Below are 25,506 nucleotides of genomic sequence, written 5' to 3'. Positions count from 1 at the left end.
CAGTGTGTTGCATTTGTTTTAAAACTTTAAAGTTAGTTTTCTTGTTAAAAAATGACTTGACAAGTGTATTTCTTTAAATAGTCATTTAAAACGATTACAAAAAATGACATTTTACCGCGGTACGACGATAACCGTGGTATATTTGACAGTTACCATACCGTCAAAATTTGATACCGTGACATCCCTAAATCTGAGACGTCTGTTGTACTTCAATCAGCCTTAGCTCTACTTCAATCAGGCATCTACTGTCAGTCATGTAAGCAGGTAGGGCATCTCCTGTGATCTATTTTTAGATTTTTAGATTCACTCAGGTTACTAAATATGTCAGAACTAATCACAGTTCAATAAATAGATCGGCACAGGCTGTAGCCTTTAGTTTACATGGCTTTTTGTCTGAGCTGTGAGAATGAGTTGCCAAACGTAGGACTGCTGATCAATGCTTAGAATTACAGAATTTATTTGAAAGTGAATGTGGCACAACTTCCAAGTGAAAAAAATATTCTAGAAATTTGTAGAAAATGAATTAAAAATAAAAACTGAAATAGCTTGGTTAGATAAGTGTCCACCCCCCTTGTAATAGCAATCCTAAATTAGCTCAGGTGTAACCAATCGCCTTCAAAATCACACACCAAGTTAAGTGGCCTCCACCGGTGTTGTAATGATTGACATGATTTCAGGATAAATTCAAGCAATTCCTGTAGGTTCCCTCTGCTGGGTAGTGCATTTCAAAGCAAAGACTCAACCATGAGCACCAAGGCGCTTTCAAAAGAACTCCGGTTCAAACTTGTTGAAAGGCACAGATCAGGGGATAGGTATAAAAAAAAATATGAAAGGCCTTGAATATCCTCTGGAGCACGGTCAAGATGATTATTAAGAAGTGGAAGGTGTATGGCACCACCAAGACCCTGCCTAGATCAGGCCATCCCTCCAAACTGGATGACCGAGGAAGAAGGAGACTGATCAGAGAGGCTACCAAGAGGCCAATGGCAACTTTGCAAGAGCTACAGGCTTTTATGCCAAGACTGGTGAAAGTGTGCATGTGACAACAATATCTCATGCGCTCCACAAATCTGGCCTGTATGGTAGGATGGCAAGAAGGAAGCCATTACTCAAGAAAGCCCACCTTGAATCCTGTTTGAAGTATGCAAAAAAAACACTCAGGAGATTATGTAGCCATGTGGCGAAAAGTTTTGTGGTCTGACGAAACTAAAATGGAACTTTTTGGCCTAAATGCAAAGCGTTATGTTAATAGCATATCATTTTTTTCTCATAAAAACGTTTTTCCCCTTAACAGTGTGGAGTATGGTGTGAAGAAAAGTGGAAAAAAGTCCTCATTTAAATGCATGAAACTCTGAGGCACTGACACAACAAAATGTAGGTGTTATTTTCGATCAAGATCTTTCCTTTATATCAGGAATGTCACCAAGATATCCTTTTTTTATTTACAAAATATTGCTAAATTTAGGTGTATTTTCTCTCAGTCTGATGCGGAGAGACTAATGCACGCTTTTATAACATCAAGGATAGATTACCGTAATGCGCTGTTCTCTGGTATTTCTAGCCATGTTATTTAACAATTACAACTTGTACAAAATGCTGCGGCATTTTTATCAAGAACCAAGAGATATGAACATATCACCCCTGTTTTGGCAGATTTGCACTGGCTTCCTGTTCGTTTCAGGATTGATTTTAAGATCGTGCTCCTGACATATAAAGCTCTCCATGACCGTGGTCCCCTACACTTAAAAGAACTCTCGACTCCATATTCTCCTAGTCGGCCTCTTAGATCACAGGGTGCAGCCTTGCTTATCAATCCAAGGATACAGAAAAAAAAAATGCAAGTGGCAGAGCATTCTCTTACAGAGCCCCTAAACTGTGAAATGGTTTGCCACCATCTGTGAGGGAGGCTCCCTCTGTTGCTGTTTTTAAAATAAGACTATAAATGTACTTTTATGACAGAGTTCACAGTCCTGTAAATTCTATTTATTTTTATCACTTGTTTTTATTGCTCTTTAATGAACTTATTTACTTACTTATTTATACTTACGTATTTATTACTTGTTTGTATTGTTTTTCATTTCTGTATTTCTTCTTAAAAAATGTTTTTGTTGCTCTAAAACAGGTTCACTGCTTTGTATTGTCCAATTGTAATTTAAATAGCGCCCCTTTTAATGTAAACGCATAATGAATCCTCCCAATTTTTTCTTTGCTAATTGTGCCTTATTTGCAAGAGGTGTGTCTCCAGACAGAATGTCTTTGTGAAACCAACAGTATGTAGTGTAGTGACCAGTAAAGCAGTCAATTTCCTTTAAGGTATGTACAGCAAATAAAAAATAGCTTTGAGCTAATTTCTTCATCAGAAAAGATAACTCAATTAAGAAACAGCTATGGTTTAACACTGAGAATTACAGCTTTAAGAGGCAGGTAGCATGGAAAGAAATAAACTAAACAATAATGAAATACACAATTTAGCTTACTTGAGTGCAGTACCGCAGATCTAAGTTTTTCAGCAAAGCAGAATGCAGTGCTTTCCCTTTGTTACCGTCTTACTGCTCTTTTATTCGCTACATGTTTGCATTATGATATTTAATGGTATTGACTCGATCAAGCGAATTACAGCAAAACTTTAATAGTATCCCACCATCCTCATATAGATAATCAGATTATTTTTTAGCTCTGCATTTTGTTTTCTTCGTAGGTGTAGACGCCATGTTGAGTTTCAGCAGAGACATGCGAGTGAAGTCACATGATGAATAAACTCAACTTGCAAAAAAAAAATAATAATGCACATGGTCTTCTTTAATATGCACTAAATGTGTATTTTTTACTTTAATATTCTGATTACATTTTTACCAGTTTCAAAACACTTGATATTTCTGAAATGGTCATTTTTTCAAATGTATTTATGTTTACCGGAGTATTTATACTTCTAAATAATGCAGAAAGATTATGCTTCACTGATTTAGTATTCAATTATACAACAAGCTCAAAACTGCAAAGTTCATGAGCAGCACCGAGCAGCCCTCTCCATAGAGGCTTCGCCCACCCTGTTCCACTAGATTCACTAGTACCGAATGAGCTCTGCACAAATGTGACGTACACAATGTGACGTACACAAATGAGAATGAGCTGCAAGACAGACACGAATATGCTTATGTTAATGCTTTGCTAGAACGCTCTCAAAATGACTTTTTACCTCGAGATGTTGGGAGTCTCGATTTTTTTTTTTAATCATAAATATCAACCTCGAGTCTCTATCCAGTTTTAAATAACTTTAGCATAAGAGAGGCAGAAGTGTTAAAGGGACTAGGAGCTCTTAAAATAAAACAAATCCCCTGGACCGGATGAGATCCTCCCAATAGTACTCAAAGAAATGAAAGAAGTTATTTACAAACCGCTAACCAAGATCATGCAACACAGTCTCTTGACACAGGGGTTATACCAACAGACTGGAGAATTGCAAACGTAATACCGATCCACAAAAAGGAAGACAAAACCCAACCAGGTAACTACACACCAATAAGCCTGACTTCTATTATATGTAAACTTACGGAAACTATAATAAGATCCAAAATGGAAAATATCCTATATGGTAACAGTATCCTGGGAGAAATCGTGTCTAACTAACCTGCTTGATTTTTTTGAGGATGCAACATCGACAATGGATAATTGCAAAGCATATGACATGGTTTATTTAGATTTCCAGAAAGCTTTTGACAAAGTCCCGCATAAAAGATTAATTCTCAAACTGAATGCAGTAGGGATTCATGGAAATGCATGCACATGGATTAGGGAGTGGTTAACATGTAGAAAACAGAAAGTACTGATTAGAGGAGAAACCTCAAAATGGAGTGAGGTAACCAGTGGTGTACCACAGGGATCAATCAATATTAGGTCCTCTGCTATTCCTAATCTACATTAATGACTTAGATTCAGTCTTGAACAAAGACGACTACGCGGTGATCTGATTCAAGCATATAGATGATTCAAGGTATAGCAAGAAACAAATACTTAGTACACAAGTACCTACTGATATATAGCTAGTAACATTAAGCGTACAACACTCAGTCTTGAACAAAGAAGACTACGCGGCGATCCGATTCAAAATTCAAAATCCTAAAAGGTATAGACAATGTCGACCCAGGGGACTTTTTTGACCTGAAAAAAGAAACAAGGACCAGGGGTCACAAATGGAGATTAGATAAAGGGGAATTCAGAACAGAAAATAGGAGGCACTTTTTTACACAGAGAATTGTGAGGGTCTGGAACCAACTCCCCAGTAATGTTGCTGAAGCCGACACCCTGGGATCCTTCAAGAAGTTGCTTGATGAGATTCTGGGATCAATAAGCTACTAACAACCAAAACGAGTAAGATGGGCCGAATGGCCTCCTCTTGTTTGTAAACTTTCTTATGTTCTTATTTACTAAATTTAAGTCAATCTATAAATCTACTGTTAAAAAATCTATAAATCTACTCTGAAAATGTCTAGCCTAAGTCCTAAATATTGATAATAAGTACAGATAAAAAATACGCTGGGTCCTGACTTCAGTATTTGCGCTAAACGAGCATGACTACAGTACAGTGTTTCAAATGGTTTTGTATATTTGGCATTTCCGTGTTTTTGTTTTATGACGGCTAATTGAGATTTTCTTTTTAATTCTAAACATTCCATGTTATTTACACTAGAGCATCAAAGTACATAGCTATTTGTTTTAAATTATTTCTTTGGAAGTTCTTCTGGGGCTTTTGTGGTTATATGAGTGAGTTTACAATTTTTGTAAGCCTAATATAATGTAAATAATCATTTTAGGCCTATTTGAAATGTTTCGCCATTATTTATAGCTGCTCTGGCGCACAGTCTCTCAGCCTAAGTGTACATGTAGGTTTTAAATACTCGTTTACCTTCTATCACTGACTGACACAGTTTTTATTATTTATTTACTTACTCTGTACAGTACAATATGATGCTTTGTTACGCTTGTAAAAAGCTTGAACTGTTAGCTATGATCAGCCGTTCGGTGTGCATTCTGGGAGCTGTAGTTCAAACTGGAGAGTGTTCCTAAGTGACTGTATTGTTACAAGTCCAGTCAAAACTATACAAAAACGGTTACCAAATCGTACAATTGCGCATGCTTAGCATTCGTTTTTAAAAGTACTTTTTTATATTAAAATACACATTTTTAAAGCTCCCCACCCACAAAAGGCACTAAAGACTACTTAGATGCAGTAAAACACTCTCCCGGCACCAAACACACGAAAAACCACCTGTTTTTAAAAAGTGCTGTAGCTCAAAAAAACTACCTTACAGAATAACACAAAAGTTGTAGAAAAAAATTCAGCCTACCAGTCAGACCTGAAATCCAAAACAGCAGGCACTTAACCCCACTTTTGGAGCTGTCAAAATAGGGGCTTATAATGGAAAGGGCATTGCAACCATAACTATGGCAGGACTACCGTCCTGTCATAATTCACTCTACTGTCACAAATACATGTTTTATAGCACTGTGGAAGGGTGGGGGTATTCACTGACACGGGAGACAGAAGATTCTATTTGCAAACACCGCACAGGTGCCCAGGTTTATTTATTTTACTTATTTACTTTTTATTTAGTTTAGCCTGCAGAGGGCGCTGTTGTCCGTGGTCTGGATACTGCCGACAGTAAACCAGGACCACGGGGTTACCAACACAGGTATCCCAATCCGTGCACCTTCAAGTGCTCAAAAATAATAATGAAAACAGAAGGCAAAAGAACAAGGGAAAATAAAACACAGTAATAAAACTACAAACAAAAGTGCTGCTTATGCAGTGCCCCCACTGCCGCTAAGCCGGTCAGCACGGGTCTCCGTCCTACACTCAGCTGTGCCTATACACTGGGGTTGGCCAGGGTTCCCCGTACCTCTACACACGTCCCCTCAGGTACGTATTTATTTATATTGCTTTGTGAAAATTAGTTTTTTTTTTTTTTTATGAAAGGCTGTCCCCTCAGCCGGGCTCGCCTGCTCCTTGTTTCACTCTGGCCTCTTCTGCCAGCGACACTGTATTTCCCCCAACACGGCCACCCGAGTGCACAACCAAGCCAGTTCTTATGGGCCGAGCAGTCTCCCAAGGCCCGCCCCTCAGCCACTCAGAGAGAGGGAAAGCACACACCCCCTCTTCCCCACCTCTCCGTGTCATCGCTATGACCGACAGGCGGATCCTACGAGACTGCTGCCCTCTACCTGCAGTAATACGGATGTGCCAGACAGTCAGTCCAGATCTCCCCTGTTACAAGCACTTTAAACACAGTGTGGTAAAAATAGTGATATAATGTTTGGCGGTGGAGTTACACCTATGGCAAAAACAGGGTTAACAAACCTTAGGGATTTTTTCCCCCCATATAAACCTCTGCGCACATTAAGGTCGGCTAACGCTGGACTTTTGCGCCTCCCAATGGTAAAATTGAAAAGGAAAGGAGAAAGTGTGTTTAGCTTTAATGCACCCAGACTGTGGAACTCTTTGCCTTCCTCTATTAGAGACGCTGCTTTGGTCTTAATATTATTTTATTATTTATTTCTTAGCAAGCGCCCTTACACAGCGCGACTTACAATTGTTACAAGATATCACATTATTTTTACATACAATTACCCATTTATACAGTTGGGTTTTTACTGGAGCAATCTAGGTAAAGTACCTTGCTCAAGGGTACAGCAGCAGTGTCCCCCACCTGGGACTGAACCCACGACCCTCCAGTCAAGAGTCCAGAGCCCTAACCACTACTCCATACTGCTGCCTTTGATTAAAGACTCAACTTTTATAGATTAGCTTTTTTAACCTAACTTGGTTATAAAGTTGCTGGTACGTATTTATCTGCTAAATTTTGTGTTTTATCTATCACATAATTATTTCCTTGGATTTTTTACTTATTTCCTGTGTTTTTATAATTGTCTTATCTAGACATTTACTATGTTATTTATTGCTATTATTAATACAATTGTATGTTGTTCATTTTGTGGTTTTACTGTTTGTTTTTTTTGTTTTTTGATGGTGATGATGCATACTTTCCGTAAAGCGCTTAGAGATACCATGGTATGAAATATAATAAATAAAAATATAGATAAATAGACAAATAAATAAATAAATAAATAAATAAATAAATAATGTGCAATGTTATCTATGTATATTCATTTAATTATAAGTAGGGCTTGAATTTCTATTTTTATTTTTTGTTCAGTTCGGTTTTTTCTCAGGTTTATTTTCGGTTACACAAAATAAACACCACTCAAACACACACAGTAGCAATATCCTTGCACACTGCCCGCCTTCTGAAAGCCATTTTCTTATGAAATATATATATTAGCAAAACTATCAGTTTTAAAAAAAAAATTCTAAATAGGTCTTCAGGGGTGCTTTTCAGTTATTGGTTAAAATCGAAAACTTCAAGCCCTAATCATAGTCAAACAACAAAATCTCACAAACCTCCTCCATTCCATCGGCTCCCGTGGAAGCTGCTGTGCCAGTGAGTGGTAGAGGGAAGTAAACAAATTCTGATCCCCAGCACCTAAATGTCAGAAAAGAAAATATGATGAATGCCTTATTAGTGTTTCTATTGTAGCATGTGTAAAGTTGAACTGTGATTTACGTGACCTGTATAAGCAGGTACCATCAATCTTACCATTGAAAACTCTTAAAACCATGCAACCTTCCTATGATAGGAAACTGTCCCGCAGTATTTACTAAAAATATTCCTGTTATTCCCTATCGACTCTAAAATCTGTTCCTGCTTTTTTTTTGTTTATCTAAAGATATATAAGTGACTACAACACACACTCTATAAAAAGAGTGCTACACAAATAACATTGTCTGGTGTTTTGTGTCAATGATTGACATTAGTAATTACGATTCTAGTACAGTATATTTATCTCATCATATAATTAATTGACTTCCTTTCATTTTGATATACTTGTCCCCCCCATGCATAGATAACTTCAGCCCTGTAAATTGGAAAAAAGTTTGGCCAGAATACAATCCTTACTGGGGTTTACAGTCCTGCTTCAATGGAATCAAAGACTACTTGATTTCTAATGGCTTAAACTCAGCCCCTTGGCAGATGGAAACAATCTAATATTTATAATATTTTTTACATCACACTTTCACTTTTGTGAAATAACATTTTTAAATGTCTGACCCTTGTTCTTTTGTGTGATGTTTTAGGTCTGATATGGTTCTAGAAACCCTGCGGCAGTCATTTTGTCGTTTTTTGGTTTCAAAATGTAATTTTCTCCACTCGTGCAACACATATGGGGTTGCGTGTTCATGTACCTTTCTGTGTGTATGTATTAAATATTCACAAAGCATGAAACACGGTAATGCAGAAATAAAAGAGATATATTACATTATACCTAAAAGCCCAGAGAGCAGTCACATTGACGGCCACACAGAAAACAATTATATTTTGGTGACCTCTTGGCCAGAATGCAGGGGTAGAATACGCTCTCTGTCTGTTTTGGCTCCAAATTAAATCCATCCGTTTAAATTAAGCACCCCTGACTGCAAAATTTGAGGTCTGAATATGTCTAAACTGCAAGGGAAGAAGGGGAGAGAGGAGGAGGAATACAAATCTCCTGTTAAGAAGAAATCAAAGGATACTCTCTCCGTGACAGAGGAGGCCCTGAACGCCGCCATTACCACGGCGCTGCTACAACAGCAACAGAACCTGCAAGCGATGATAAAGCAGACAATAGAAGGCTCACTCTCAGGGGAAATAAAATCCTTAACTGAGGCTATGACAGAACTAAAACTGGAGTTCAGTATGCAGGCTGCTCTTTTTCAAGATTTACAGCGCAAATACGACAATGTACAGGCCAATATGCGCTCACTCAAACGGGAGGTAACTCACAATGTGCAAGGATTAGAATCGCTCCGTAAAGTCGGCAGAATTCAACAGAAATTGAAGGAATAACTTGAGACTGGTTGGGCTCCCAGAAACCGCAGAAGGTACAACTCCGATCCTGTTTCTACAGCAAAACCTTCCAAGGTGGATACCAGCACTGAAGGACTGTGTTATTGAAATAGAACGTGCCCACCACATATACACCAACAAGGATTCGGATCAGAGACGCCCACGTACTCTAATTTTTCGTCTCCTACGCTACACCGACAGGCAAAAAATTCTGCAAGGGGTGAGAAAGCTTGGAGCTGAGATGAAACATGGATCGGCAACCCTCCTGATTTTTCCAGATTACAGCAGCGACACCGCGCAGAAGAGCCTTTGCCCCGGTGCAGAAAGCCATGCATGCCAAGGGGCTACAACCCTTTCTGATCTACCCGGCGGCTCTCAAAGTTAACAAGGCAGGCCCTATCATCAGACCAGAGAACCTTTTTCCACATGTTTGCTGTGTTTCCCACATGCCTTTTGGCAAAATCCAAACGGGATTTGATATGGGTTTTTTTCAGCAATGGCTTTCTTCTCGCCACTCTTCCATAAAGCCCCACTTTGTGGAGCGTCCGGGTTATAGTTGTCCCATTTCAGCTGTGGATCTCTCCAGCTCCTTCAGAGTTACCATTGGCCTCTTGGTTGCTTCTCTGACTAATGCCCTCCTTACCTGGTTAATAATGGATTTAACGGTGCTCCGGGGATGTTCAAAGTTTGGGATATTTTTTTATAACCCAACCCTGATTGATGCTTCTCCAGAACTTTATCCCGGACTTGTTTTGATAGCTCCTTGGTCTTCATGATGCTGTTTGTTTAGATATGCTCTCTAACAAACTCTGGGGCCTTCCAGAAACAGGTGTATTTAATCTGAGATCATGTGACACTAATTGCACACAGGTGGACTCCACTCAACTAATTATGTGACATCTGAAGGCAATTGGTTGCACCAGAGCTTATTTAGGGGTGTCACAGCAAAGGGGGTGAATACTTATGCAATCAAGACGTTTCAGTTTTTTATTTGTAAATAATTTTGAGAAATATGTAGATTTTTTTTTCCCCACTTCGACATTATGGACTATTTTGTGTAGATCAGTGACAAAAAATCCTAATTAAATCCATTTTAATTCCAGGTTGTAACACTACAAAATGTGGAAAAGTCCAAGGGGGGTGAATACTTATGCAAGGCACTGTATATATATATATGTGTGTATATGTATGTACGTATATTTTTTATGACTATTTTAATCACAAGCTCCGAGTCACCAATGTATATAGTTCATTTTATGTTATGTTATGTTTTGTTTTGCTTTCTTTGTAACTGTACAGATTCTCTCAAGATCTTTTGTATAAGCTGTTTTGATTGAAAATAAAAATTGATTACAAAAAAATATATATATATTTTGAGTATACAGAACAGTATTCTACTTTATTATTTTTATTTACCAGTCTACAATGTGTTTAGCTGTAATTAGATTAGTCTCTACTCTCTGCTTGAGTGAATGACTGTCACAAAGACGGCCAGAGTGGGTGGCGTCAGACCAGAAAGGAATATACAGACAGAGACGGTGGTGATGATGAGCTGAGTGCAATGGCTGCACTCAGCGTTTATTAACAAATAAAAGGTTTGAAAACAGCACAAAAACAGGACACGGCACTTGCGCCAAAATAAACAGACATACAAAACGACTAAACACTAAACAGACGGTGCAGGACAGACGAACAAACACGGTGAGTACAAACAAAACACTTATTATATTTACGCTTACGATTTTACTCCTTCTCTCTCACCCGTTCTCCACTCTCTGAACACCTAACCACGAGTGACTAAAAATGTGCCTATTTATACTGTTGTGCTGGGATTCAATTACTAATTAATTATTCACTTGAATCCCAGCACGTGAATTAATTCTGTGCAACCCCGTGCTCACATATTACATTTAACCAGCACGTGAAGTGATTTGTGCCCTCCTCGTGCCTAAATACAAATCTACACTTTTTAAATACACGTGAAACACAGACCCGTTTATATCCCGTGTACCAATCTATACACCAACATTAACATACGCACCATACATACAACACATAACACACAAAATACACACAGGGGCGGGCACTTTGCCACATATACCCCCCCCTGTGCAAAGCACACATGGCCTCAACGGCCACCTCCCCCCTTAAATACCCAGCAGTCCAGGCCAAAGTCTCGGGCTGGGAAGGGAGGCTTCAGTGGGCCCATGGCTGGAAATGCTGTCAGCTCCCCTGCCGGTAGTGGCACGGCTGACAGCATGCTGGTCCCGTCCTGCAGCGAAAAAGCTGCGGGGGCAGGTGGTCCCCCGACCTCCCCCTTCTTCGTAGCCGGCAGCTCCCTCCTGTGGGGCTCCGGCCACAAGAACTCCTGCAGCGAAACTGCTGCTGGGGAAAGTGGTCTCCAGACCTCGTCCCCCTTCTTCGTGGCCGGCAGCTCCCCTTTCTGGGGCTCCGGCCACCGTACTCCCTGTGGAGGTACGGGCAGCAGAGGCAGCTCCTGCTCCTCTGCTCCGGGCGGTGGCGGAAGCAGAGGCAGCTCCAGCTCCTCTGCTCCTGGTGGTGGTGGAGGCAGAGGCAGCTCCAGCTCCTCTGCTCCTGGCGGTGGTGGAGGCAGAGGCAGCTCCAGCTCCTCTGCTCCTGGCGGTGGTGGAGGCAGAGGCAGCTCCAGCTCCTCTGCTCTGCTCCTGGCGGTTGGGCTGGTGCGCGCCACGCTGCCCTCAGCAGCATGAATAGAGGCTGCTGGGGGACACCAGCCTCCTGCCCCTAAAAATTTTCAGGGGGTTGAGCCTGTAACTCCTCCCCTTCCGGCTCTTGGGGCTGAACCAGCAAGCATTTTCCCTCTGCTGGTGGCTTGGGTCCCAGGGCTGTGGAAGCCCCGACTTGCCTCCCTTTGGGCTGTGGACGCACCGACTCCTCCCTTATGGGCTGTGGACGCACCCTCCCTGACAGTCTATTGTTTTTCAATCAGCCTTTTTAAACGCTGTGCCTGCTTGCCAGGTTCGCTTTTTTAGGTGACTGTTCAGCCATGATTATTTAACTAGTTGACAGTCACGCATCCTTATTAAACTCATGCAGACTATGGCCAAGGGGTAATAAGAGAATGAATAGCTAGTTAACCCCTCGGCCAGAATATAAAAGCCTGCAACTGTCTTTGTTCAGGGAAGGGTGTTCGGAGTAGAGAACGAGAGCAGAGACAGGAGGTAAAAAGAAGATAACAATTGCTAAGCGTGCTGATTTTTACACCAGCACGAGACTTATTTGTTGTGAGTTTATTGTTTATTTGTTTGGCCAACGAGCCTCTCTGTTTGTGTAGTTTTGTGTTTGTTTAAATCTTTTACCTTCTATTATTTAATAAAGCACTGAGCGCCACTGCGCCTCAGTTTCACCCGCCATTCATTGTTTTGAGTCTGTGTTTCTGGTCTGACGTCACCCCTGCAAAGCCACCCTTTCACAGCGACTAATTCATTACCCAGGTTACTATAAAGGTCAGAGGCTACCCAAATAATTCATTAGTCTTCCACAGTTTCACGACAGGATACATGAGAGTTTACACAAGAGGATAGTCTTTCATATATGTTAGTTTCCTGCGAATAATAAAAGAAAAATGAGTCAACGAAGACGCATAACTGCTGAGCAGTGCTTGCAATTTTTACGGACCGTATCTGAAGGTGATTCCGGAGATGAATGAGGTATGGAAAGCGATGGAAGTGACTCAGCACACTTCAGTCAATTACCATCGGGACTAGTAAAAAAGAATACTGTTGAGTTTTACAGCGCAACAAAATACGAAGTTGATATTTTGGATCAGATGGCACAGAAATATTCGCCTGTTCAGGTGTTTTACAATGTATTGGACCTAGCAGTCATCAACTCCTGGGTACTTTACAAGGAATGCACGAAGAAGAGTTTACTAAGGAGAGAATATATTTTACAGTTAGCACAGGAACTTTGCAAGAAGCATTTGGAACAGAGGGAGATTGCCCACAGCTGAAGCTGGCAACCCCGTTGAGAGCCGCAAAAGACGCCAATGCCAGGTTGGCAAATGCAACAAAAATAAAACTTCAGACAGCTGTGCCCTGTGCAGAAAGGCGGTATGTGGAGAAGTGCATTATCTGTGTTGATTGTGAACAGCCTTAGACTCAAGGTAAAGAAATACCCTTTTGTCCAAAAAAATGCAGAAAAAAAAGAAAGAAATTTGACTTTTTTATAACTTGTGCTACTGGGCTTCTGTAAAACGTTTTCTGTTGAAAAGTTAAAAATGTATTACTATCGTTTCAGTTTTATAAATATGTACGTTGTAAATGTTGTCTGTTCAAATGTTTATTTCCATTTTCTTGTTTTGATTTGTAAAATAAATGTTCATATTATATATATATATATATATATATATATATATATATATATATATATATATATATATATATATATATCCCTCTTCCTCTGCTAAGAACCTCGGAGTCACTTCTTCTTCTCCTGCCTCTCTTATTCCCAGCACATCTCCACTGGCACGCACTTCCCGATTCTTCCTGAGCAACATCCGAAGAATCCGACCCTTCCTCACCAACTACGCCACCCAGCTCCTGGTCCAGGCCTTGGTACTCTCCCACCTAGACTACTGCAACTCCCTCCTGGCTGGCCTCCCTGCGTCCGCCACCCGTCCGCTCTAGCTCATCCTCTCCCTACACCCCCACTCGACCTCTCCGCTCCGCCTGCACTAGAAGACCACACTTGAAAAATGGGCTTAAATCTCTGCTGTTAGACCAACTCATTTCTGCAGACAGAAATGGATATTGCAGCAACTTTCATCAATACATTTTCAATTCGGAGTCTATCCTGAAGCTACCCTGAATAGTAACTACAAAATAGTCCGGCAAAGATGCTACTGTAAAGGTCTGTTCACCAAGCAGAAACATTTCTGATAACCTGAACTGTAGTGTGAGCAAAAACGAAATGCAAATGCTGATTATAGGTCTTTGACAAGGTAATTAACCCTTTGCAGTCCATTTATTAACTGCGCGTCAGGCACGCCAGGTCTAATTAATTTTCACAAGCGCAGTTAATTTTATACGCACTGTTTAAAAGTATTTTTTTTCACAGTCAAACGGGTTTAAATGGCCCTGCATATCAACAAAGCACTCACTAGGCATCTCCAGCCCCGCCCCACCCTTTCGTTTGCTATAGCGTTCACCTATGTAAGAAATAAATAATAATAATAATAATAATAATAATAGTCGTACATACCGATCGATCATCTCCGGATCACTCGTTTTATCACCAAACTCCTCAATAATGCGATCCAAGTCATTATTTTATTACTATAACATCTGAAAAAAGCTCTGCAAATGTCCATGATAGTCTCTGTGCGCTGACGCACTCAGCCAGCTTGTTTACTATGAACGCCCCGTTATCTGATACCTGATACCATGTATGACTATTCATGAGATACGCCTTTTTTTTTTTTTCGACTTGTCTCGGCTCCTGTTGCTCCCACTCGGCAATTGAATGGTTTTCTCGGCTTTTTCCGGAGAAAAAACGACTACACCCGTTTATTGCGTTGCTATAATGATGTCGGACCCAGTCCGACAAAGGACCTGTGAGGAATAATTGCAATGTCGGACCCAGTCCGACAATGGACCGCAAAGGGTTAAAAGTATCTGAAAAGCTCTTGAGAATTTAGATTACCAGAAAGCTTTTGACAAAGTCCTGCATAAAAGATTAATCCTCAAACTGAACGCAGTAGGGATTCAAGGAAATGCATGCACATGGATTAGGGAGTGGTTAATATGTAGAAAACAGAAAGTACTGATTAGAGGAGAAACCTCAAAATGGAGCAAGGTAACCAGTGGTGTACCACACGGATCAGTATTAGGTCCTCTGCTATTCCTAATTTACATTAATGATTTAGATTCTGGTATAGTAAGCAAACTTGTTAAATTTGCAGACGACACAAAAATAGGAGGAGTGGCAAACACTGTTGCAGCAGCAGGTCATTCAAAATGATCTAGACAACATTCAGAACTGGGCAGACACATGGCAAAACAAGATCCAGGACCCTATAAGCAGTGCTGGCCAGGCAGCAAAAAGAAGGGAGGTCATGATTGTTGGGGACTCCATATTGAGAAACACAGCAAGTTCAGTTCGCAGTTTGGACCCACTTACTACAACAGTGTGCTGCCTTCCAGGAGCCTCTATCAAGCACATCACTGAGAACGTGGACAGGCTCCTAGAATGAACAGGAGACAACCCGGTAGTTAGAAAGGCCAAGAGAGAGATAGAAATCAATATTGCTAAGGGGGCTAAAACCAATTCTAAAATGTTTTTCCAATATTATAACAGCAAGAGAACATTCAAAGAGGAGGTTAAATGTCTAAGAGACACAAGTGGCAAAATCATAGATGAAGAAAAAAAAATAGCAAATATATTAAATGATTACTTTTCACAGGTTTTTACAAAGGAGAACACGGACAACATGCCCCACATGTCGACCTGTTCCTATCCAGTTTTAAATAACTTTAGCATAACAGAGGCAGAAGTGTTAAAGGGACTAGGAGCTCTTAAAATAAACAAATCCCCTGGGCCAGATGAGATCCTCCCAATAGTACTCAAAGAAATGAAAGAAGTTATTTACAAACCGCTAACCAAGATCATACAACAGTCTCTTGACACACGGGTTGTACCGACAGACTGGAAAATAGCAAACGTAATAGGGTCATTCCACAGTAACAGAAATATGACACATAATGGTTCCTGTGCTAAAATAAAATAAATATTTAAAAAAGAAAAAAGTGCAACAATTGGTACTATTGTGTGTCATATACATATGATAATATCTGACTTTTAATATCATTCTTATTGTTGTTTCAGCCAGGCTAAGTTACTCTGATGGTTCCTATTACTGTCCATAATATTGCCAAGCCTGCAGTTTGTCTTTAAATTAAGTCTATATAAAACATTTTACAATCAAGTTTGTGTGTTTAATTTACAGTGCAGTAGTACTGAACTCATGTTAAAGTTGCTTTCATTTAACTAGCAGTGATATAATTTTAGAAAATGATCTCAAAATTAATATGTTACTACGTAACAAGTGGTGTCCCAAAACGAAGATAAAAATTATATAAATAATTTTAAAATTCAACTGTTATAATGAATGTACTGCAATACCAAATGAAACTATAGTAACTACAGTACTACCATATATAGTTCAATTTCCATCGATGGTGCTTCTGTAGCGTTGACTGAGTAGAATTTAAACATATAATGTTTGTGTCCCTCGGGTTCTGTTACGTTGCGATCACACAGCTGTTTGTTAAAATGCGGCAAACAACGTGTAATTCTTTGCAGCATTTTACAGCAGTTATTTCGTGCACAAAAACTACTTTATGATAGCTAAGAGCTTTTTCTGGAGGGTCTGACGACATTAATCACAGGCGATTGGAGTGGTGTCTCCGAAGTTACGAGGTGACGTAATGTTACGTTCTCTTATTATTAAGTAGGCGGTGATGAAATGTACGCTTTATATGTACAAATGTACATATTATTATTTTAAGTAGTGATATCATAAACATGTGTGGGCCGTTTTGAATAAATTTACCAGAGTCTATTAACATCTGGATCTTTTTTTAAAAACAAAAGACACGATTGAGTTTAGTGTCTCCTTTACGTGCGACACTGTTTGTAATGGGGATACAAAACGGATGCAAATAAATGAAACATCTCACCTAACCTATGATACAGTATATCAAATACAATAATATTACAGCAAATACTGTATATTATAGTAAATATACTTAAAAACAAATCTGAATTATTATTGCTACCGTGTAGCCTACAAAAAGACACTGAATTGTGCGAATTTTGTGTGATTTTTTTCAATACATGACTTAAAGGTGGTAATGCTCAGCAGTTTTTGCAGTATGTTCATTTTAAGCACTGCTTAAGTGAAAATTGTACTGTTTTTATTTTTCAGCAGCATAGGTTTGCGAATAAAATGTAGTGGTTCTATTCGACTTGAATCTCGCTTTAAGATCTTCAAAGCGAGATTAAAGTCGAATAGAACCACTACATACTAGAGTGACTACCAATGCAGAAAGATGTAAAAATACAGGCAGAAAATCCTCAGTTATCAAAAGGAAAAAGCACTTAAGGCTCTTTATATCGCCTCAATTTGAGTGAGGAAAAGAAAAAGCATGCAAATGAACTTACAAAATTGCGTATGAGAAAATACAGAGAACAGGTCAAACACAAAGCATCAGATCAGAAGGTAGATGTTCTAGAAGTGCCAAACACTAGAGGGAAAGAGTTGGAAAGGAAAAAACAGAGAAGAGTATGGAAAGAGAAAAAACAAGCACAGAGGGCAAAGTTAACTTCACAAAAAAAAGACGTATAAATGAAAAAAGAAGAGCAAAGTATGCAGAGAAAAAAGCAAAGCGAGATGAACAGAACCAGAAGAGCACATTTAGGTGAACTGATCCAAATTCTGCAAAACATAATCTTTGCAATCTTGAAAGTAGCTACAGTACTGTGCAAAAGTTTTAGGCAGGTGTGAAAAAATGCTGTAAAGTAAGAATGCTTTCAAAAATAGACATGTTAATAGATTATATTTATCAATTAACTAAATGCAAAGTGAGTGAACAGAAGAAAAATCTAAATCAAATCCATATTTGGTGTGACCACCCTTTGCCTTCAAAACAGCATCAATTCTTCTAGGTACACTTGCACAAAGTCAGGGATTTTGTAGGCATATAGTCAGGTGTATGATTAAACTATTATACCAAACAGGTGCTACTGATCATCAATTCAATATGTAGGTTGAAACACAATCATTAACTGAAATAGAAACAGCTGTGTAGGAGGAATAAAACTGGGTGAGGAACAGCCAAACTCAGCTAACACAAGGTAGTTATACTGCATCAGCAAGGTCTCTCCCAGGCAGAAATTTCAAGGCAGACAGGGGTTTCCAGATGTGCTGTCCAAGCTCTTTTGAAGAAGCACAAAGAAACGGGCAACGTTGAGGACCGTAGACGCAGTGGTCGTCCAAGGAAACTTACTGCAGCAGATGAAAGACACATCATGCTTACTTCCCTTCGCAATCGGAAGATGTCCAGCAGTGCCATCAGCTCAGAATTGGCCGAAAACAGTGGGACCCTGGTACACCCATCTACTGTCCGGAGAAGTCTGGTCAGAAGTGGCCTTCATGGAAGACTTGCGACCAAAAAGCCATACCTCCGACGTGGAAACAAGGCCAAGCGACTCAACTATGCACGAAAACACAGGAACTGGGGTGCAGAAAAATGACAGCAGGTGCTCTGGACTGATGAGTCAAAATTTGAAATATTTGGCTGTAGCAGAAGGCAGTTTGTTCGCCAAAGGGCTGGAGAGTGGTACACGAATGAGTGACTGCAGGCAACAGTGAAGCATGGTGGAGGTTCCTTGCAAGTTTGGGGCTGCATTTCTGCAAATGGAGTTGGGGATTTGGTCAGAATTAATGGTCTCCTCAATGCTGAGAAGTACAGGCAGATACTTATCCATCATGCAATACCATCAGGGAGGCATCTGATTGGCCCCAAATTTATTCTGCAGCATGACAACGACCCCAAACATACAGCGAAAGTCATTAAGAACTATCTTCAGCGTAAAAAAGAACAAGGAGTCCTGGAAGTGATGGTATGGCCCCAACAGAGCCCTGATCTCAACATCATCGAGTCTGTCTGGGATTACATGAAGACAGAAAAGCAACTGAGGCTGCCTAAATCCACAGAAGAACTGTGGTTAGTTCTCCAAGATGTTTGGGCCAACCTACCTGCCGAGTTCCTTCAAAAACTGTGTGCAAGTGCACCTGGAAGAATTGATGCTGTTTTGAAGGCAAAGGGTGGTCACACCAAATATTGATTTGATGTAGATTTTTCTTCTGTTCACTCACTTTGCATTTAGTTCATTGATAAATATAATCTATTAACATGTCTATTTTTGAAAGCATCCTTACTTTACAGCATTTTTTCACACCTGCCTAAAACGTTTGCACAGTACTGTATGTAGAAGGCAGACTTGTAAAAACAAAGTACTATAGACTTCTTAAAGCTGCAGGTAGGAAATTAGGGATCACTTGGAAACTCCTCATTAATAAAGCAAGGAAGACCAGAAGAGGTGCACTCTCCGCTGATGTTTTGTCAACAATAGAAGAGTTTTATGCATCACATGCCAACATGCTACCAGATAAGAAATCTGTGCGAAAGGACATAAAAGCAAAAGGGATTTTGCAAAGAACACTTAAGGAACTTTTCAAGAAGCTCAAGTCTCATTACAATATTCAGATAGGCTTTTCGAAATTCTGTTCTCTGCGTCCAACAAACCTGAAGCCTTCAAAACACCAAAAGATATGTGCCTGCTTATGTGAATACTGTACAAATGTTCAGCTTAAGCTTGAAGCAGTCAACAAATTTGCCCAATCTAAAGGATATCTAGATGCAAAAATTGCAGATGTATATAAGGCAGTTGAAGTGTGCCCAAAATATGAGAAGCTGGGAATGTGTGGAAAGAAGCTGCAGTAAGTGTGGAATGGTAGGGCTAAAAGAACATGTTAAGGATATTTAAGTCTGAAAATGACCGGGTCAAATGGCTCAAGTGGGAAACTGAGAAAACACAGAAAATGAAAGATGGAAAAGAAATTCAGTTACAGAAAAGGATCAAGGCAGAAAAGACTGGAAATATCAAGGAGCTTCTTGAAGAACTAGAAAAAGAAGTGAAACCACTGGCTCTGCACCTTCATTGTGCTTCATGGCAAAGTGATCAATACAGAATTTTGAAGAACAAGTTACCTTCAAACTGGGTATTAATGGTTCTGGATTTTGCTGAGAACTATGCATGCTTGGCCCAGGGTGAAATTCAGAGTGCACACTGGCACCACAAGTCTGCTACAGTGCATCCTATAGTAAACACTACAACTGTGCTGTTTGCTTGGATCTTGTTACAGAAAGTCTGGTGGTCCTTGGTCAAGTCACATGGTCCTTTTGGAGACATTGCACATGCAGTTGAAGATTATGGATTTCCAGTGCAAAGGTGTTTTTTTGGTTCTCGACACGGAAAAGGTCCAGCAGATGGGGAAAGTGCGGTCATAAAACAAAGTGCTTCAGCTGCAGTAGCCACAAAGAAAGCCGTCATTGGCAATGCCTATGATATGTTCCAGTTCTGCAGAGAACCTTTCAAAAGATGTAAGCAAAGACGATTGTAGCCATTTCAGACGGACTTTCTTTTGGGTTCCCATGGGGGACATATCCAGGAATAGGAATCGGTGTGGTGCGGAGTCCTTCCATGAACAAGACTTCTTCATAGCATTAGAGGCGTAAAGGAAAGTGGAGATGCCTGTGTAGTGGAGAAAAATAATTTGTCTTGCTTTTGCCAATCCTGCATGGTTGGCAGTGGCCAATGTGACAACTGGCAACATGTCGATCCCTGGAAAAAGTTAATTTTATCCAAAGGTAGGCAGCTGCACAGGTACACTGCTGAACCTCCACATCTTCATAGGCACCATGTTCAAGAGGCTCTGCTCAAGACTGCACAGATGAAAACTGCAAACGCTGCGCAAGATGCACAGATGAACACTGGACAAGAAATGTCATCAGGAACCTGGCTTCCAAGGTGTGATTATAGTTTAAGTGCAAAAAATATTTTCCATCATATTTCTTTTGACAGTTTTTAATCACTTAATCTAATGTTGATGTCTCACTGCAACCTGAGGCAGAGGGTAAACATTTGTTCTTCATACAACATTCACTATTTGTTGCATTCTTTCGAAGGTTCAGCAGAGGAGACTTTGTTTTAGTTGACCTACCTGTGGAGGAAAAATCTACAAAAACATTTGTATCTCAAGTAAGGCTTCATTTAGTTCAGGTTAATTTCAGTTCAAGTTAGAGTATTTTTTAATCATTTCTTTTACCACGTTTTACTATGTTACAACTAACATTTATTTTAAAGTACTAAGTTCACAGTACTTTAACAAGAATTCTACCATGACTTCATAAAAAAATATTTAACTACAAAACTAAGGTTACACAGCTCTTGTAAAATCATCTGACCTATTTCTAGTTTATTTTGGTTCAGGCCTTATATTTAATATAAATAATAATTCTTATTTAAATCATGGTAGAATTTCTCATACAACTACATGTTAAATCTCACTTGTGAAAGCAGGTGTTTCCTTTACAATGACTTGTAAAATGTTGTATACTTTACATCACCTAAGATTAGATCCTATCTAGTACAGCGCTCAGTAATACTTTGAACATTAATTATAGGTACAAGAGGTGGATGAGCAGATGAGGGAGGTGTGGCTGAAATATATGACTGCCTCTGGAGCTTACTACCGTTGGCCTGTAATAGATGACATTTCCTGGGAATCATGGAGTAGGATTCAAACGATTCTTCAGCCACCTAACCTTGTGGTGGAAAAAAGTTCAAGCAGAATTCAAATGTACAATTTTTCTATGAAATAATATTGTTTAGAGTGAACTTTAAACAATTTGTTTTTATTTCGTGTCCCTGTTACACGGTGACATAAATTACTCAGAATTTCAAATTGCCTCAATTAATCCAATTTTAAGATTAACCATCCAAAAAAAAATTCATGAAATGAAAAGATGCATGTTTAACCTGCCAAGTAATATATTAATAAAATGATGTTTCTTTAATTCATTGATTTTAGTTTTTATTTAGTAATAGGGAAGAAAGAAAAAAAAAGAAAACTTTTAAGGATAAAGGCTAGCTATCTCAGAGAAAACCAAACAGTGTGACGCCAATCCTCCTGTATAAAAGTACAACAGATAGCGTTACTACATGGTACTTATTGTAAGAAATTATACTTGCTTGTTGGTTTTTAAAACATACTTGGTGTCCTTGTTACATGGTAACATAAAGCTCGTGAGCCTCTTGATTTAGGGCTGCTCTACAGCAATGCAATGGTATACTATCTTTTCCCTCTGGATTCCAAGCCTCCAGGAGTTACTTATTTTAATTTTATGTTAAATTAATATATTGAATAATATATATTTTTTGTGCTTTGTATCCCATTTATTGTGGAATGACCCAATACCGATCCACAAAAAGGAAGACAAAACCAAACCAGGTAACTACAGACCAATAAGCCTGACTTCTAATTATATGTAAACTTATGGAAACTATAGTAAGATCTAAAATGGAAAATTACCTATATGGTAACAATATCCTGGGAGACAGTCAGCATGGTTTTAGGAAACGGAGATCGTGTCTAACTAATCTGCTTGACTTTTTTGAGGATGCAACATTGAAAATTGATAATTGCAATGCGTACGACATGGTTTATTTAGATTTCCAGAAAGCTTTTGACAAAGTCCCGCATAAAAGATTAATTCTCAAACTGAATGCAGTAGGGATTCAAGGAAATGCATGCAAACTCGTTAAATTTGCAGACGACACAAAAATTGGAGGAATGGCAAACACTGTTGCAGCAGAAAAGGTCATTCAAAATGATCTAGACAGCATTCAAAACTGGGCAGACACATGCCAAATGTCATTTAATAGAGAAAAGTGTAAAGTATTGCACACAGGCAATAAACATGTGCATTATAAATATCATATGGGAGATAATGAAATTGAAGAAAGGAACTATGAAAAAGACCTAGGAGTTTATGTTGACTCAGAAATGTCTTCATCTACACAATGTGGGGAAGCTATAAAAAAGGCCAACAAGATGCTCAGATATATTGTGAGAAGTGTTGAATTTAAATCAAGGGAAGTAATGTTAAAACTTATACTGCATTAGTAAGACCTCACCTAGAATATTGTGTTCAGTTCTGGTCACCTCGTTACAAAAAGGATATTGTTGCTCTAGAAAGAGTGCAAAGAAGATGTGGAGCAGCAGTGTGGAGTAGTGGTTAGGGCTCTGGACTCTTGCCCAGAGGGTTGTGGGTTCAATCCCCAGTGGGGGACACTGCTGTTGTACCCTTGAGCAAGGTACTTTACCTAGATTGCTCCAGTAAAAACCCAACTGTATAAATGGGTAATTGTATGTAAAAATAATGTGATATCTGTATAATGTGAAATAATGTATCATGTGATATCTTGTAACAATTGTAAGTCGCCCTGGATAAGGGCATCTGCTAAGAAATAAATAAAAATAATCTGCTAAGAAATAAAGAAGAGCAACCAGAATTACCCAGGGTTTAAAAGGCATGTCGTATGCAGACAGGCTAAAAGAATTGAATCTATTCAGTCTTGAACAAAGAAGACTAAGCGGCGATCCGATTCAAACATTCAAAATCCTATAAGTTATAGACAATGTCGACCCAGGGGACTTTTTTGACCTGAAAAAAGAAACAAGGACCAGGGGTCACAAATGGAGATTAGATAAAGGGGCATTCAGAACAGAAAATAGGAGGCACTTTTTTACACAGAGAATTGTGAGGGTGTGGAACGAACTCCCCAGTAATGTTGTTGAAGCTGACAACCTGGGATCATTCAAGAAGCTGCTTGATGAGATTCTGGGATCAATAAACTACTAAAAACCAAACGAGCAAGATGGGCTGAATGGCCTCCTCTCGTTTGTAAACTTTCTTATGTTCTTATGTTCTTTTCAGAAGGTGAGGCACTTGCGATTTGACACGCCAACTTTCTTTGCCATAACAGCCCAAGTCACAGCGTAACACGTAATCACTGCACCGCTACGAGAACTGTCTTGCTCTGAAAAGTGATCTCTGTTCATCATTTGAAAATACTGTATCCCAATTTAACAAAGTGACATCTCAATTAAACAGCATAAAATAGCACTGGGAAAAACCGTCTCCCAGAGTTGTATCCCATTTAAGCAGAAATCCCAATTATTAGTTGCCAACTGTAATACATCCATGTTCAGAGTACAGTCAATCCTGAAATGTTCTACTGTTGGCCAGGTGTATGTTTTTGTTCAACTCGAAGCATTAAGGATGTTATGCAATTACTTATGGGATTATTTTGTTTGTAAAATAATAATTTGCAATTTGTGGAGAAACTGTTAACAGCATGGCAACCCTTCCGATCATGTTGTATTTGTTGTTTTGTAGTTGTATAGGTAATATATATTTTTCAAAAGAAACATCACAATACATTGATACATAATAAGGTTAAAAAAAGGAGGATACTGTGAAAAATGTATAGGCTTACAAAAATAACATAACCAGCATGTTGAGTTGCCACTTATGAAGTAAAACCAACAACCTACAGTTGGGTCGTGCAGGTGATCAGGGTTTTAAAGTGAGTTAACACTGAGTATGCTGTATAGCTGTGCCACCACAAAAACTTCTATACTGTAAAACAAAAACAGAGAGAAAGCAAAAGAAAATAAAACTAACCACACCTATAACGCCTGACAGACGTTATAGTCAGAGGTATAAAACAACGTGCACAAAATCCTTCCAAATAAAATACATTTGCTAAAAGTTCAATTGTTTAGCAACAAAAACTTTCTGATCTGTACAGCTGGACAGATATAGCCTGGACAGATATTGCCGGAGCACATCTTGACACCTCCTGCCATTTCCCTGGACCGGCAGAGGGCATGTGCCGAGGCCCCAAGTTTGGGGTGCAATGTTAAATAAAAATTGTGGTATTATTATTATTATTATTATTATTATTATTATTATCTAAAAAAAAAAAAACACTCCCGTGGCTGGGAAATTGCAGTCCTGTGCATATGACTAGTTTTTTCTGTCACTCATGCGCGAGAAACTGACCCTGTACAATCTGGTTGTCAGTTAATATGACACTGCATCACATCTGCGGATACACGCAAAACAAGACAGCAATATGAAAAAAAATGTTTTCTTCGGTTCAACACAAGCACACAAATATATTTTAACAAAACCACCTTGGCGTTTAGTATCCCGCCCATACCTTACCTATAGAGTCGCATGTGTGACAGGTCAGGTAGCTGTTGTCTTAAACTGTGGCAAAATACCAGCATAGCCGGTATCTATTATTCTACTGACATATAAACAAGCAAAGTTATTAATAATATATCAAATACAGGAAGACTCAATCATGCCGCCTTAACCCCCAACTTGCCGCGTTTCTTTGGTGGCAGGTACAGGCTGCAGTGGTGCCCATAGCAGTAGTACAATGTAAAATAAAAATCTGCTACAAAAAGTATTACTCACACGTTACAATCGGTTTGTTCTCCATTGTGTATATTATTGGCTTTTCTTCAGGGGGCTCCATGGACAGCGCTTGTCAATGCTAGCCCTCCATGTAAAAGGAAAACATCAATGAAATCAGTGTTGTTATTAGCTGATAATATATGCAGTTTTATATATATATATATATATATATATATATATATATATATATATATATATATATATATATATATATGTTTTTATTATTATTATTTCTGTATTGCAGTGGTTCTTTATCTCTCTCTGTACCCATCTACTTCCTCTATCATTCGCAAAGCATTACGACTTCCTATGGACTGGGCACCGTTAAAGGGAAGGCGAAAGCATATTTTTCTTGGCCGAGTAAAATCTGTATAAGTGTCAAAGGCACTAGGACAATCAATCCCATG

General features: G+C 39.2%; 1 protein-coding gene across 1 annotated transcript in view; it reads right to left on the bottom strand.

The window, feature by feature from the left end:
• LOC117406666 (trafficking protein particle complex subunit 10-like) overlaps window positions 1-25,262 on the bottom strand; it is a 153,373-nt gene extending 128,111 nt beyond the window's left edge. Inside the window, exons 1-2 of the mRNA XM_034010877.2 lie at window positions 25,100-25,262; window positions 7,457-7,538 (exon numbers count right to left, since the gene is read on the bottom strand). Coding sequence (XP_033866768.2) covers window positions 7,457-7,538; window positions 25,100-25,160 — 143 coding nt within the window. The 5' untranslated portion in view covers window positions 25,161-25,262. The remainder of the gene's footprint in view (window positions 1-7,456; window positions 7,539-25,099) is intronic.
• Window positions 25,263-25,506: the final 244 nt, after the last annotated feature.

The sequence above is a fragment of the Acipenser ruthenus genome, chromosome 8 (genome assembly GCF_902713425.1).
Source record: "Acipenser ruthenus chromosome 8, fAciRut3.2 maternal haplotype, whole genome shotgun sequence".
Lineage (NCBI taxonomy): Eukaryota > Metazoa > Chordata > Actinopteri > Acipenseriformes > Acipenseridae > Acipenser > Acipenser ruthenus.
This window is presented reverse-complemented; position numbering and strand designations above follow the sequence as displayed.